Source organism: Pelodiscus sinensis, chromosome 2 (assembly GCF_052426305.1).
Source record: "Pelodiscus sinensis isolate ZL-2025 chromosome 2, ASM5242630v1, whole genome shotgun sequence".
NCBI lineage: Eukaryota > Metazoa > Chordata > Testudines > Trionychidae > Pelodiscus > Pelodiscus sinensis.
In genome coordinates this window covers 251,401,009-251,416,177 of record NC_143053.1, presented here as the reverse complement: position 1 = coordinate 251,416,177, position 15,169 = coordinate 251,401,009, and the positions used below count along the sequence as shown (strand labels likewise).

The following is a 15,169-nucleotide window of genomic DNA, read 5'->3' as shown; positions in this document are numbered from 1 at the left end:
AAAGGACTTGTGGCATATCGAGGTCAGGGTTCAAGATGGCAAACCCTCTTTTGTAGGATTCCATCCACTAGAAGGTACACACAACAGCCAGTATACGGCAGCATGAAAGCACCAGTTTAGTTTGCCAGGTATCGGAGAAATAAATGAGATATTTGCAATTAGCATGGGATTGGAAGTCACCTCCTGGGTCATTCAGACCAGTCCTTTGAAGCTTGTCACATAGTCATATAAGTGAAATGAAGACAAAAGTAGCCTTCAGCAACAACTCTGTAGCACACGACTCTGGTTTATTGAACTTCAGTTAGGCCCCATTGAGGGTTAACTGAAATTCGTTGAATTTCCTGAGGTTGTATTGGAGAAGAATGCCAGTCTGACCAACTAGCTTTAAATGGGAGATCTCTTTGTTGCACCCTAAGGCTGGAAGCCTATGGAGTTTTGAAAAGACTTTGACAATGGGATTTTGAAAAGACTTCCTGAGGCTTTTGAGGCCTTTGCGTAAACAGGACTTTCCCTGAATCATTCCTGAGCACTGCATTAGAGAGCTCAGCTGGGTTTTTCATTCAAAGGAAGAGCCCTCTTTCTGACACAGTGGGCTACAATTTGCCATATAAGTTCTGCATCTGCAGTAAGGATGTTCATATCTTCCATTATAGCGAATCTCAAAACATTCTCGTGTTTCCAGGCAATGGTTCTATGGAAGGCAGCCAGAAACTGTGCAGGGACATGACTTGGCCGCACTCAGCAAAACTTGGGGCTCAGATCGGAGTCCAAAGAAAACTTTAAGAGGAGAAATGTGGCTCAACTGCATGTTGGCTATGTAATTAAAAATGAAAACCCTTCAGGGGTATATGTGCATAACTCCCTAAAGTGGGCGTAATGCAAATATGTGATGTGCATTAATCTCTGTAAGACATATTGTTTCTTTTACAGATGCTGGTTTGGAAAGGAACCAGGGAAGTACATTGACTACATATATCAAGGCCCAGTGATTCTCGTTCTTCTGGTAAGTCTGTATGTGGGACAAAGAGGATGGCTGCCGGCAATGGTAAAATGATCATGTAGGCACCTGCTGTGTTCCATACATAATTAACTAGAAACAACAAATGAACAAAACCTGGGGAAAGGATCCAAGTGGTTTCAGAGAGAGATCTGATGGCTGTTGCATGAGGTAACGTGCTGGGAGCTTGCACCTGACTGATTAATGAAGAGCCCAGTGTCGTGCTGAAGGCTGGTTTGTTGCTGTCTTACAGCACTTCCCTCCCCCAGACCTTCAGCTTCTGCTAGCCTTGATTTATACAGCAACAGATGCAAACAGGGTTGAGTCCGGATGGTCAACCATAGAAAAATTCCCTTCCCTTTCTCCACATATGTGTGGAGGGCCTAGTAGCACTGGATGGAAAGGGGGGTTAGCCAGGGCAACAGTGATGTATAGTTTCAACACATCCCGGCTGCTCTTGATGTGGTGCATGCAGCCCCCACGGGAAAATGACCTTTTTCTAAAAACTCCAAATTCTCATCCCTCCATATTGTTGGCACATCATAATTTTTTATTTCTCGTGACTTTTTTGTGTTTTAATAGAAATATTTGTCAATATTTTTATTAACCGAAGCTCTACTTTTTTGGCAAATGGAAAATGTCAAAATTTAGCAGAAGTTGCTGCAAGTGCTCAGAGTCCAAGAGCTCTCGCTGAAACGCTTCTGGCCATATTTTCCCATCCAATATGCCAAGCTCTGATCCCATTGGAACTGCTAGCTGGCGAGCGGTTTTGTTCACTTTTTTTCCTTTACATTTCAGTTAATGAACAATTTTGATAAAAAATGTCTATTGGAAAAATAACACCAAAAAATGAAAACAACTTGACAGACATCCACAGAGCAGAGTCCCCGTGTTACGAGCTGTTTGAGGATTGAGTTCCTAACCCTGAGAAATTCATAAAATGGAAGATCTCAACATGGCAGTGGATGCAGCACTTAAGTTGCTGTATAGTGCACTGCATCACTTTCTTCTTGTCCTTCAGTCTAGGGCAAAGTGATTTCCAGTGCTCCGAAGGCATTGGAATATGAAGGAATAGTTCTTTATGGACATTACTTTCACTATGTAATTTTTATTTTTACCGTTTTCCCATTCGTAACGATTGGTGTTCATAGCATTGATCACTTTTATTTTATTTTATTTTATTAGGGGGCTTCGCCCGCTGCTCATTACTCTCACCAACTCCTCTCTCTCTCTGGCAGCTTTTGAGGCCAGAGAGCATGATGACGTCATTCTGTCGCTCGGCAGGAAAAGCTTTTTTCTATAAAGAGAGAGATTTTATTTTATTTTTGCAAATAAATTCCATTTAAAGAAAAGTTCAATTTTCGAACACAACAAAAGGCTTTGTTAGCAAAATATGAACCTGCTTTAACTGCCATCTTTCAGGCAATGCAGAGTAAGCTGATGCATCTAGTTAGGCCTGATGCATCTAGTTAGGCCTCAGCTGGAGTACTGTGTCCAGTTCTGGGCGCCACATTTCAAGAAAGATGTGGAGAAATTGGAAAGGGTACAGAGAAGAGTGATTCTATGATTCTATGACAAGAATGATTAAAGGTTTAGAGAACATGACCTATGAAGCCAGGCTTCATGAACTGGGCTTGTTTAGTTTGGAAAAAAGAAGATTAAGGGGGGACATGATAGCGGTTTTCAAATATCTAAAAGGGTGTCACAAGGAGGAAGGAGAAAATTTGTTCCTCTTGGTTTCTGAGGACAGGACAAGGAGTAATGGGCTTAAAGTGCAGCAGGGGAGGTTTAGATTGGACATTAGGAAAAAATTCCTAACTATCAGGGTGGTCAAATATTGGAATAAATTGCCAAGGGAGGTGGTGGAATCTCCCTCTCTGGAGATATTTAAGAACAGGTTAGATAGACATCTGTCAGGGATGGTGTAGACGGAGCTTGGTCCTGCCTTGAGGGTGGGGGGCTGGACTCGATGACTTCTCGAGGTCCCTTCCAGTCCTATTATTCTATGATTCTATGATCTTTGTAAGCTGAAGGGTTGAACTGTACAAAGTGTCTTAAACTGGGAACCTGCAAACAAATAAATCTGTGACATTTTATTATCTGTGCTTGTACAAGATTTTGAAATGCTCTGATGAGTCATGATCCTGCAGGTGACTACATTTAGATGCCCTTCTAAAGTTTTGCTCATCTGGTCAGTTGTAGGATCAGTGCTTTGGACTTGCGACAATTACAAGATTGACACATCTTGTCTCCATCTCCTCTATAAAATATATTTTACTCGTTATTTGTGAAGTGCTCTGATGAAAGCAATTGCATAAGTACAGTCTGTTTTGTTGCTGTTGTGTGTGTTTGTTGAATAGATATTTGGCAAGTTTAAAGGAGATGATTATAAAGCAGCAGAAATAGGGAATAAAATTGAGGTTTCTGCTGGTAATTAAGCAATTAAGTCATTAGTTTTTCCACAGCATGTGCAGGAGTCTAATCAAGAGATAACTAAAACTTGTGAGGGTTTGTTTTGTCGGGGTTTTTTTCTCTTGTTTTCGGATAAATGAGTTCAGTAGTGCTAATACACTTGGACGTCAGCTAAACCTCTGACACAGTCGGTATCACATGGAGAATGATTAGTTAAATTAGGGAACATGGAGCACAGTTCAAGAACTGTGAGGTTGATAAGGAACTGGCTAAAACGGAAAAGGCAGTGAGTTATGCTGAAAGGTGAAATGTCCGAAATGGGAGAGGTTGGTTGCTACTGAAGTTCCTCAAGGGTCAGTCTGGAGACCGATCTTGTTCAAGATTTTTATAAATGGCTTTGGAATAAAAAGTTGGTGTGTTGCTGATGGTACCATGTTGGAAGGGCTTGTCGGTTCAGAGGAAGATCACAATGTTCTGCAGGAATATCAGGAGGCCCTTGAAGACTGAAGCGCCAGACACTGGGGCTACATCTAGACTGGCATGATTTTCCGGAAATGCTTTTAATGGAAAAGTTTTCCGTTAAAAGCATTTTTGGAACAGAACATCTAGATTGGCATGGACGCTTTTCCGCAAAAGCACTTTTTGCGGAACAGCGTCTGTGCCAATGTAGACTCGCTTTTCCGCAAAAAAGCCCCGATGGCCATTTTCGTGATTGGGGCTTTTTTGCGGAAAACAAATCTGAGCTGTCTACACTGGCCCTTTGGTGCAAAAGCTTTGCGCAAAAAAAGCTTTGCGCAAAAGGGACTTTTGCTTGAACGGGAGCAGCATAGTATTTCCGCAAGAAGCACTGATTTCTTACAGTAGGAAGTCAGTGCTTTTGCGGAAATTCAAGCGGCCAGTGTAGACAGCTGGCAAGTTTTTCCGGAAAAGTGGCTGATTCCGGAAAAGTGACACAGCCTGGATGAAATTCTGTAGTCCAAAGTAGTGTACTTACAATTTAGTCATAGTCATTTCTGCTACAAGTGGAGACTTACCAGTGGAGAGACAGACCTGCAGAAGGGCTGGCAGACTTACTGGGCCCCTGGGCAAGGTGGGGGAATGGCTCTGTGCTCCCAGAAGGGGTGGGGCCTCAGGCAGAAAGGGGTACCACCTACAGCACATCTAATGGGAGAAACCTTATTCTATATGATATGCCTGGCTCCCTGTGTTTTCAGCATTGCCTCACTTGTCCTGGTTTCTGAGGTACTCACAGTATGTCTGCTGCCTTGGTGAGACATATACACCAAAAAGTGCTCCCACTGCCTCAATCTGAAGGCCCGTTTAAAAAACAACAAATAGTCTGGTAGCACTTTATAAACTAACAAAACATGTAGCTGTATCATGCTCGGGGGTCGCGTGACTAGTTAGCATGCCAGAGTCTCGTTCGTTATCAGAATTAAGCAGACAAATTGCTCCCCCAACTAAGAACGGCCATGCCTTCCCTTCTCAGGAACCTCTCAAAAAGAGACATCCCCCAACCTACCAGACCCCATCAATACCGACAGCATTGAGACTGCCCATCTCTGAGGTAGCAGGACCATCTGCTACCATGGCTACCATGCAAGCCAAAGGCCCTAAGGGAGCTGGCTTGGAAAAAAGGCACCAAAGGGAAACTTACTGTCCCTCCATCTGCTCTGTACTGCCGGGGCCACTCAAACATGGCCGATCACCATGGTTCTGAGAAAATAAAATGCCGTGTTCAAAACGGGAAGGGACTTTCCACCTGTGTGGATGGAAAAGATGGTAGCAGAATAGACAAACAATAGCAACTGCCTCTCTTTTATCAGTGGTAGTGGATTATATACTGGAACTTAAGAAATCCGGTTTCTCGATGTGTTCAATCAGAGTACACCTTGTGGTAGTCATGGAGTTCCACCAAGAAGTGGGTGAGTTCTCAGTCTTCAGCCACCCTACCACTAACTTCTTCCTTCATGATCTTCATAACCTTTCCCTGAAATAAAAAACCCTACCCCTACACTGGACTTCACTCGGGTGCATTGCTGCCTCTGTAATGTGCTCACTTCTCTACTTTTTGATGATGCTAGCTTTCCTCATTGCTTCCTCATTGCTATCACAAGTAGGAGAACAGATGGCCTTCAGGGCTCACTCCCCATGCACAATATTGTTATAAAAATAAAATTACCCTCGGCCCACATCCCCAGTGTTTACCTAACGTAGTTTCACTGTTCCATTTGAATCAACCCACCCATCGCTTGGCATTCTTCTCAAAACCTTGTGGGAACAAACAAGAAGCAGTGCTTCATATCCGGGGCACCCAAGGGGCACTGGCTTTTTTCACTGAAAGGAAAACATCTTTCAAAGAGTCACCAAAATGATTTCTTTCCACCCTCGAATGATCTAAGGGGGAATGCTGTATCCAAACCAAGGTTGTTGAAATGCATCTCTAGCTGCACTGAGTTATTCTATCATCAGCAGCAGTTATAAACCCCACTGGGAACCTGTGGATATTCCCCCCTAGTTCACTCTGCCTCAGTAGCCTTCCTCCATAACATGCCCATCATAGCCAACTGCCAGTCGCAACCTAGGCGTCCGCTCGGACAGTCACACAGCACCGTGCCATAGAGCAGAACTCGGCATCCAATGCTACACTAGGATTTGTAGTTGTATCATCTGCCAAGACTGCAACTGTGAAGCCCCTCTCCTGCACCATGGGGTACTGCTGTACGGTCACCTAACGCGGAGCAGGCGCAGGGACACACCTTGAAGGAGAAGAGAAGGTTGTTCACCCTTTGCAGTAACTGAGGTGCTTTCACATGGTTGTCCCTCTGGGTGCTCCCTTCCCCTCCTCTTTGGAGTGGGATGGTGCATATGTGGTCGAGCCAGGCACTGCTACTACAAATCTCTCATTACAAGCACAGGGGTACAGATTCACCTAAAGACATTGGCAGATGGAATCGTAGGTGGGGAAAGGGCACAACCTTCTCAAACCGCCAACCTGGCCCCGCCCACACTCCGCCCCCAGAACACCTGGGGAGGGTCGGGTGGTGGGTTCAAGTTCCGCCTCCCCCGTTCTAGGGGCTGGGGCCTTAACGCCTGCTGTAGGCATTCTGGGGGCGGAGTATTGCTGCTCTGAGGCTTGGCTGTATGCCACTCAGCCTCCCTGTGCTCCGAGGCTGGGGAAACTGAGGCCGCATGCTGCCTGCCCTCCCCATTCTCCGAGGTTCAAGAGGCTCAGGCCGTGTGCCCTCCTTCCTATCCGTGCTCTGGGGCCGGAGAGGCTCAAGCTGTGCATTGCCTGCCTTCCTCATGCTCTAGGGCCAGGGAGGCTGGGGTGCATGCACCCACCCACCCTTCTCCCCTCCCCATGGTGGGGGTAGGGCCTGCACAGAAGGGATGGGGCTGTAGGTGGGGCTTGGGGCATGCCTCCCACTGCCCCTGCCTAAAGTGGAGCCACCCACAGGGACATCTGTCTCAAAGATCCTGGGTGACTGCACAGGGTGAGTGACCTTCTCAAGGGTGATTACCCCCATGTTTGGTTAAAATCTATTGATGCTTCTTGGGGAAACTTCAGGAAAACATCCTCTCTAGAAAGCAGCATGCCAAAGGATGGGGGGCAGGTTCTCTTCTGCATCCTGGGCAGCACACCTGTGGTACATAAAGGTCAGAAAACAGGCTGATCCCCACATCTCAGAAGTGCCTGAGCTTGGGAGAGCCACCAGACAGCAGAGCGGGCAGTGATGCGCACTCCACCAGTGTGGGCTGCAGACCTCTCAGGGTAAGAGATAAGTGGTAGCCTGGGGGGACCTGGGTGTGTGAGCTGTAACCTGCTCTTTGCAGCCCAGTGGACAGTGGGTTCACTGGAGAACCTAGCCCCATTCTCTTCTGTTTTTCATTTTATTCGACATTATATCAGCCTCTCTGTTGCCTAGGAGTTCCGCTGTTGCTGCTACTGCTTCCTCACCTGAAACGAGGAGAGTTAATTGCTGTGTTAATTACGAAGATACCACAAACAGAGTTTTGTGTGTGCAGGAGAGTAAAAACTCTCTCAGCGGGAGGGAATAAACTCTCAATAACACAGAATCTGTTTTCTTGCAAATGCTCTTAGGGAAACAAACCAACCAAGGGAATAGATCTAGACTGCCAAGAAAGCCAGCACAAATAGTCTTTCCACAAACCACTTACCACAATGTATCGGTAGTTCCTAAGGCAGGCATGTCCAAAGTCCAGCCCGCGGGCCAATTGCGGCCCGTGTTCCAGTTTAATACGGCCCCCCAGGTAATTTGGCAATATCTATCTTTTATGGCCCCCAACGAATCCATATGTATTGAGATGAATACATTGTAAAATCTCAGTTAATGTCAGTTGGTCTAAATCAGTTATAAATATATTTGGACACAACATGTATACTTGGTGTTATGTTCCTGTTCATATTTTTTGAACTTAAAAGTTGACAGATAACCTTTATTACCAATAATATGTAATGTACTTTACAATGTTCCTGACATATATTTCAGCTTCCTGGATTTTTTTTTCATCTGGCCTTCAGATATGAAAGGCAGAGTGATTTAACACCTGTTTAGATTTGTCATCCATGTGATGAAATGAAAAGTATGCCGTTTGCAATAAACTTTGCATAAAATAGTTAATTTGCATTTAATTTTAATGGTTCAAAGAATGTCAGGCAAAATGGTCAGCCCTCACGCATGTTCACTTCATCAAATCTGGCCCTCTTTGAAAAAAGTTTGGACACCCCTGTCCTAAGGCGTTGGTATTTCCTAGCTGAGTCACCTGTGTAGGGTCAAAAGCAAGTTCATTACAGATGTCAGTAAGTCGAAGGTTTGCCAGACCATACAGGATTTTCATTTTATACGGCATCACCTTGAGAACAGAATCACGAGTCTGTACTGGCCAGTTTATGTTGCACTGGCAGTGTAAATAGGATGACCCCCTGTCCCGTATTTTAAGAGACTGTCCCTTATTTCATTGATTTCTCTTGGGGTGGCCACCCATCCCTTATTGTAGGTGATGTCCCTTGACTATTCAAATAATACATGGAAAAATACATGGTATACTCAGAGGAATGGTATTTCCCCTTGAAAGAAATCTTTGTCTCTTGTTTTGCAGGTGGTTTTCCCTGAACTCCATCCAACAACTAGGGTCACCCTAAGTGTAGAAGAGCAGTAAATTGTCTGTGGAATGCCCCTTACGTCCCTCGCATGCTGGAGGAATAGCTGGGGCGGGGGGGAGGTGAAGCTAGCCTGCCTGCTCTTGTTGCCGTAATAGCCCCTTAGTGGCCATTGCTGCTGGCTGACATTTAGAACAGCCCTGAGACTGCTCTAACTGTGTCAGAGGCCAGCATGGCCACCCTGCAGACCACGAATTTAGGGAGCACCAACCTGGATAGAGACAGGGTATTCCTGCAATTGGGCCCTTCTCATTGGCCTGCATTAGAGCTCTACTTAAGGCCACCTTAATACAAAAGTACTGGTATTGTTTGGCTGAGAAAGTTCGATAAGTTTTAGGAAATCGGGAGAAAAATGCCATCTGCATTAAATATATAACAGGCTCCAGTCGCACCTGTGTTTGCTGACAAAATGAGAGCGAGTTGTCTTGGAACTGAGTTTAAAGTCTTTTAAGCATCTTGCTAAAATATTCCTCGGATTGCAAAGTTGCGATTTTTGTTTCTATTCCCAAATGAGTCTTTCTCGTGGACGCATTGCCATTAATTGTTCTAGAGCAACTAAATATATTGTCCTCATAGGGTGTATATTTAAGTCAATGCAAGCCAATCAGGACTCAAATGTCATTTATCACTGCATGATTAAAGCCAAAGACCTGGTCTACATGAGGAAATTTATCAGCAGAACTAATCAGTATAATTATACTACAGGTTGGACCTCCTTGGTCCAGCACCCTCGGGACCTGACCAATCCCAAACTAGTGAATTTCCTGGAACAGGGAGGTCCCCTGCCACCGACCTCCTAGCTCTCTGCTGGTTTTCCAGCCAGCTCTGCTGCTGGCCCTGGCCAGACCCCCTACCACCGGGCTTCCAGCCGCGCTGCTGGACCCCCCTGTCCTGGGCTCCCTGTGCTGTTGGAGTCCCATATCACGGGGTTCCCAGCCCCACCACAGGCCTTCCTGCCCCCTGGCTCTCTGGTCCAGGAATATCCATGGTCTTGATGTGGTCAGACCAGAGAGTCCCAGTTTAGGGGGGTACAACCTGTACTATTGTTGCATTGGTGTAAAATGACAGAAGCTCTACTAGGAAAATGCACTCTTATTTCCAAAAAATATTATCCACATGGGGTGTTACACTGGTGTAACTATGATACTGTGATTAGACAGGTATGGTTCTGGTAAATTTCCTGGTGTCGATATGCCCTAAAACCCATTTTCAAAAGAGATGTATGCACTTAGGTCTGCTTTTTAAGTCATTTTTGGTCATTTTAAGTCAGTGCGACTTGGCCAACTAAATCACTGTGGTATGTCCACACTGCAATAAAAGACCAGTGACGTGGTCAGCTGACTCAGGCTCAGTCTGTGGGACTAAAGATTGCAGTGTAGACATGCAGGCTTGGGTTGTAGCCTGGGCTCTTGGACCTTGTGAAGTGGGGAGAGATGTCTCAGAGACCATGCTCCAACGTGAGCCCAAACATCTACATGGCCAAGTTTCAGTCCAGCAGCCCAACCCCTTTGAGTTGACCTGGGCTTTGAGAATTGGTGCTGGGGCGTTTTAGTGAAGTGTAGACATAACTTAGGTGTTCTGGAATATTCTTTGAATCTGATTCACCATTGCCCTGCCCCATGTGCAGTCAGTACAAGATGAGTGCTAAGGGGGAGTTCAAGTTCCCACCATTCTGATTTTGTACCCACCTTTACTAGTATAAATGCCTTCAGGGCAATAGAAAATAAAGTCTTCTGTATCTTTTTACTCTACCCCAGACTTAACCTGAGGCTCTGATTGATCCTTGACTTTCAAGGCACTGCAATTCTGAACAATGCAGTAAGCAGTGCTTCTCTGACTGCTTTCTGTGCCATTTTGGAAGCAATAGAAATGTTTTCATAAATTGAAAATTGGAAGCTGGGGTCCAGATGACACTTTACCAGCTGTATTTTGTTTAAATCTTGGAGGCAAAGGAACCATGAGTATAAAATGTATTTCCTGTATCCTGTGCCTCATACCTATATATTTTTAAAATCTAGCAAATTATGAGAGAGAATTTCTTTCTTCTCCCTTGATGCATTCTAGTCCTGGCAAAATACCAAAGGAGACACAGCCCTGCAAATGTGTTTGATACTCTGAAATTCAATTTCTTGTGCTGCTGTAAAATAAGGTCCTGTTAAATATTTTCTGTTGGAATGTGTCGTATTAGTCCCATTATATCTGCTCAGACTAGCATAGTCTGGTTTTAATCGAATGTCCCTGTCTGGGGTGGCACAGAAGGGAAAAAGATGCGAGTCCATGCCAATGCATCAAATTGCAACATGAATTTTCCTGAGATGTAATAAGACTTTATTTGATATAGTGCCTTCCACACAGTCCATCTCAGAGGCGAGCCATCAGAAGATTACAAGAATACTGTAATACACACCTGGCCAACTGTCAGTAAATGAGCGATGAAGTCAGTTGATTCAGCATCTGATGATGTTAACTAACCCCTGGATGCAGATCTGAATCTCTTCAACATTTCTGAGAGCTAAGAGATTGCTAAGATTCCATATTTTAAACTGCTAGACCTCAGGGTTTCTCTGCTGATTGGTCTGTAACATTTTGACTGTTCGAAACTTGCTTTAGCTTCAACAAATTTGGGGTTTTTTAAGATTGAAAATTAAGCAGTTTTTTGACCAGTGCATTTTGGACCTAATTGAAATAATTCACAGGAATGAATTGACCACTACTGTAAATAGGTAGGGAAACAGTGGGTCTGTTCTGCCACTAATCATCTGTGGGCAAGTTACCGCACTTCCTGTACCTCAGTTTCCCATATGTAAAATGGGATTAATGCTGCCTATTTTTCCTTTTTAAAGTGCTTTGAGGTCTATGGATGCCTCTTAGAGAAGAGCTAAGTGTTATTACGTGAATGGAGGTGGGCTTGCATACAGCAATGTGGAAATAGATCCTTGTTCTCTGTGGTTTTCTTGAGAGAATTGAAATACATTTTCAAATTGTCTTAATGACTTACTGATCTGCTATCAATTACAGTGTGTAATATCATGTTGTCACAAGGCAAGAAGACATGAGTAACATTAAATGGACTGCTTAATAGATGTGCAAATTATCTTGGCACTTGGCATCTTTAAATTGATCCCGGCCGTCTTTCCAAAAGAAACACTGTCGCTTAACCCCAAATTACTAGGTTCAATGCAAGAATCACTGAATGAAATTCTGTGGTTTGTTATGCAGGGCAGATTACATCATTGTGGTCCCATCTGGCCACAATCTGTTCAATTTCAGCACTTCGAAAAATAGTGATCCAATTAGCTTATTTCCAGTCTTGTTTTTAGGGTTAGCATAGCACTGTTTAACAGAGATCGCAAATAGGTCATTATTTGTAGGAGACAGCATAAAATACAATGGAACCACTTAGATTAATCAGGCCAAAGAAAATCTGGCTGAAGACATAGCCGGAGCCAAGTAAGCAGAGCATAGCTGATGGTTGTAATACTGAAGAATATTCTGCTGTGTGTCTAATGGAATTAAATTACAAAGCAATGGGGTACTCACAGGCATGCCGAAAGGAGGCTTTAAATTCTGGCTACTCACTAAGAGCCTTCTAAAGATTTGGAGTAGTTCTGAATTTGCAGTACCAGTTCCTGTTGTTTGACAAGCAGAACCCAGTTCTGCCACAGACTCGCTGTGTGACCGTAGGTCTGTCACTTAGCTTGAAAGAAGACTGAAAAAATTGGTCTTGTTTAGTTTGGAAAGGAGAAGATTGAGAGGGGACAGGATAGCAGTTTTCAGGTATCTAAAAGGGTGTCACAAGGAAGAGGGAGAAAAATTGTTCTCCTTAGCCTCTGAGGTTAAAACAAGAAGCAATGAGCTTCAACTGCAACAAAGGAGGTTTAGGTTGGACATTAGGAAAATATTCCTGCCTGTCATGGTGGTTATACACTGGAATAAGTTGCCTAGGAAGGTTGTAGAATCTCTGGAGATATTTAAGAGCAGGTTAGACAGAAATCTATGAGGGATGGTCTAGATAGGGCTTAGTCCTGCCGAGAGGGCAGGTTACTGGACTTGATAACCTCTCGAGGTCCTTTCCAGTTCTAGTGTTCTGTGGTTCTCTTGGCCTCACTTGCCATCTGTAAAATGCAGGTAATGGCACTTCTCTACCTCTCCGCAGTTTTGTAATACATTAAAGATTATGACGCATTCAGATACTGTGGTAATATGGGCCGTACACATACCAGAGACAGATAAGATAGGTTGGATGTTTTACATCATTTTCATGCCTGTGAGTAGGTGCTGTATGTATTCTCTGGTGATGCAGCACTGACAGGTTTGATTACATTTTTTTTTAAACCAAAATGTTAAAATTAAAGAAAGAGGGAAATGCATGTTTTAAAATTTTGGAGTATGTGTTCAGTTCTGTCAGTCATCCAGAAAGTCAGAGACTTACCCAAATCTGTTCCTTTTTGTGGGCGAGGGTGGCGAGAAGACTGTTACAATGAGCTCAAATTTTCCTGCAAAATTTCTAGTGCTTCCACCCCCCCCCCCAAAAAAAAAATCTCATCAATTAGCCTCATGCTACTTTAGTATTTTCTTCTGATCTGGGATGGAATCAGGAATTGAATTGAAAAAATAACATTTCAGAACCTTGAAAAGTTTGAGTTCAGTGTTGATTCCAAAACTGGACAAAGGTTGTAGTAGGGAGTAGTGGATTTGTTTAAAATAATCTAATTCTCCTGCCCCCTCTACTCAGCAATATAGGAGTCACCAATTGATTTCTGGGAAGAGATCCTGGGATGTAGACAAGAATCTTCATCACATAAGCCTTCAGTTACAGTTTTCTAAATTAGTTCTTGGTGGCAGAAGGTTTTGAACCATGCAATATCTCGCTAGTAGCATTTTGGTCAGCCTCATCCGCTTCATATTCCTTAGATACAGCTGTTCTAATGCCTACCCTTTATAGGTCCCCCTCTGTTTTAAAGGTAGCATCCATGCCAAGCACAAATGGAATCATCAAATCAGGTAGAATAGTGTGTCAGAGCTGATAAGTCACAGGCACTCCACTGGAAGAGCAAGGGGCAGAGCTAGTGATGTCTACAGGAATGTCTTCACTGCGCAGCTAACCCGGGTTCTTACTCCACACCTCTGTACCACCCACATAGAAAAAATCTGAGCCATATTTGGAGATGCTTTAAGCCAAGCTAGCTGGGAATTATAGGTTAAAACCTGGGCTCCCTTTTAACTTGGGCTGAAACATGCCCACTTGTAGTCAAGATACAGGCAAAAGTCACTAAAGTGTTGATAGTCCTCCAGTCTCTTCCCACAATCTCTCCTGATGGACAGACAAGTTCTTATGGTGTTGACACCCAGAAATTCAGAAATGTGCAGAAATGGTGAGGTCAGAGGGGCCTTGCTTTGGGGGTGCTCATGCCTGAGCTAGGCTGACCAGAGTGCTCAAACGCAGGTGCCAATCAGGTGAACCGTGCAGGGAAGAGGTACCCTAAATGTGAATTTCCGCCAGGGATTGTTCCGAAGCTTCTCAAGTAGAACTTTGGTTTGAACTCAAAGGGAAGAGCGCCACCTACTGGACTGTAAGTAACATGTCCTTAAGCATCTAGTCTGCAGTAGGTGTTCCATGGAGGTCTTGAAGGGTATGTCTGCCCTGCAACTGGAGGTTCCTGGCTGGTGTGTGCCAGCTGACTCCAGTTCGCAGGGCTGGGGCAAAAGGGCTGTTTAATTGTAATGTAGATGTTCAGGGCTTGGACTGGAGCCTGAACTGTAGGACTCCGTGAGGTGAGAGGGACCCTGATCTCAGGCTGCTGTTGGAGCCTAGTTGTCTACACCACAATTAAACAGACTTTTCGCCTGAGCCCTATGGGGCATCTAATTGCAATGTAGACATACCCTTAGTCAAACACTGACATGCTTAGAGCTGCTTTGCTTGTGAAAACATTGGGTGGTTCAGCTCTCTGGTCAAATGGGATTGGGTAAAATTAACCTACTGGGTTTTGTAGGTTACCGTTCTTGATGTCTGTTTTGTGTCTGCCTCTCTGAAACTTGTCTACACAGTTGAATGTCTGGACTCCTTGGCAGGTTCACAGTTGGATCCAAAACTGCTTCTCTATCCCAGGAGCTCCACTCTCACTTGCTTTAATACTCTGCTTGCTTAGTTGTTGGGCACCACATACATCAGGCCACAAAGTCTGGAGAAGCAGATTTTGTGCAGAGCAGAATCTCTTACACAGCTACGGCTGCAACTTTGCATCGTTTGAAGCACTGCGCTTTATTTCAATCCAGTAGTGAGCAGCCTGCAGGCTGCATGCAGCCCTTCGGGGTTCTGTGTGTGGCCCACGAAACATTTTGTTCGCTGTTGCTTGTGCACAGGGTTGCCGGATTCCGCTGGTCTTCATCTACATCGGTTTGTTTTCTTACCACTATTATTAAAGTGACATGCATGTAAAGCCAAGATACATGAGGTGAGTAGGGTTGCCAGGTGTGTTGTGCAGGGGGAGTTTTGTTTTTGCTCAACAGCTTTGGTTCCTTTGGTGTTGGTTTGGGGGAGGGGGGGTTTCTCAACCAATTTTTTCATCCAC

At 44.4% G+C, this 15,169-nt stretch overlaps 1 protein-coding gene across 3 annotated transcripts in view; it reads left to right on the top strand.

The window, feature by feature from the left end:
- Positions 1–15,169, top strand: part of CRHR2 (corticotropin releasing hormone receptor 2) — a 274,002-nt gene that overhangs the window by 212,124 nt on the left and 46,709 nt on the right. For all 3 annotated transcript variants that reach the window (XM_075922873.2, XM_075922874.2, XM_006120580.5), the window contains one exon: positions 931–1,003. In XM_075922873.2, the coding sequence (XP_075778988.1) occupies positions 931–1,003 (73 nt within the window). The remainder of the gene's footprint in view (positions 1–930; positions 1,004–15,169) is intronic.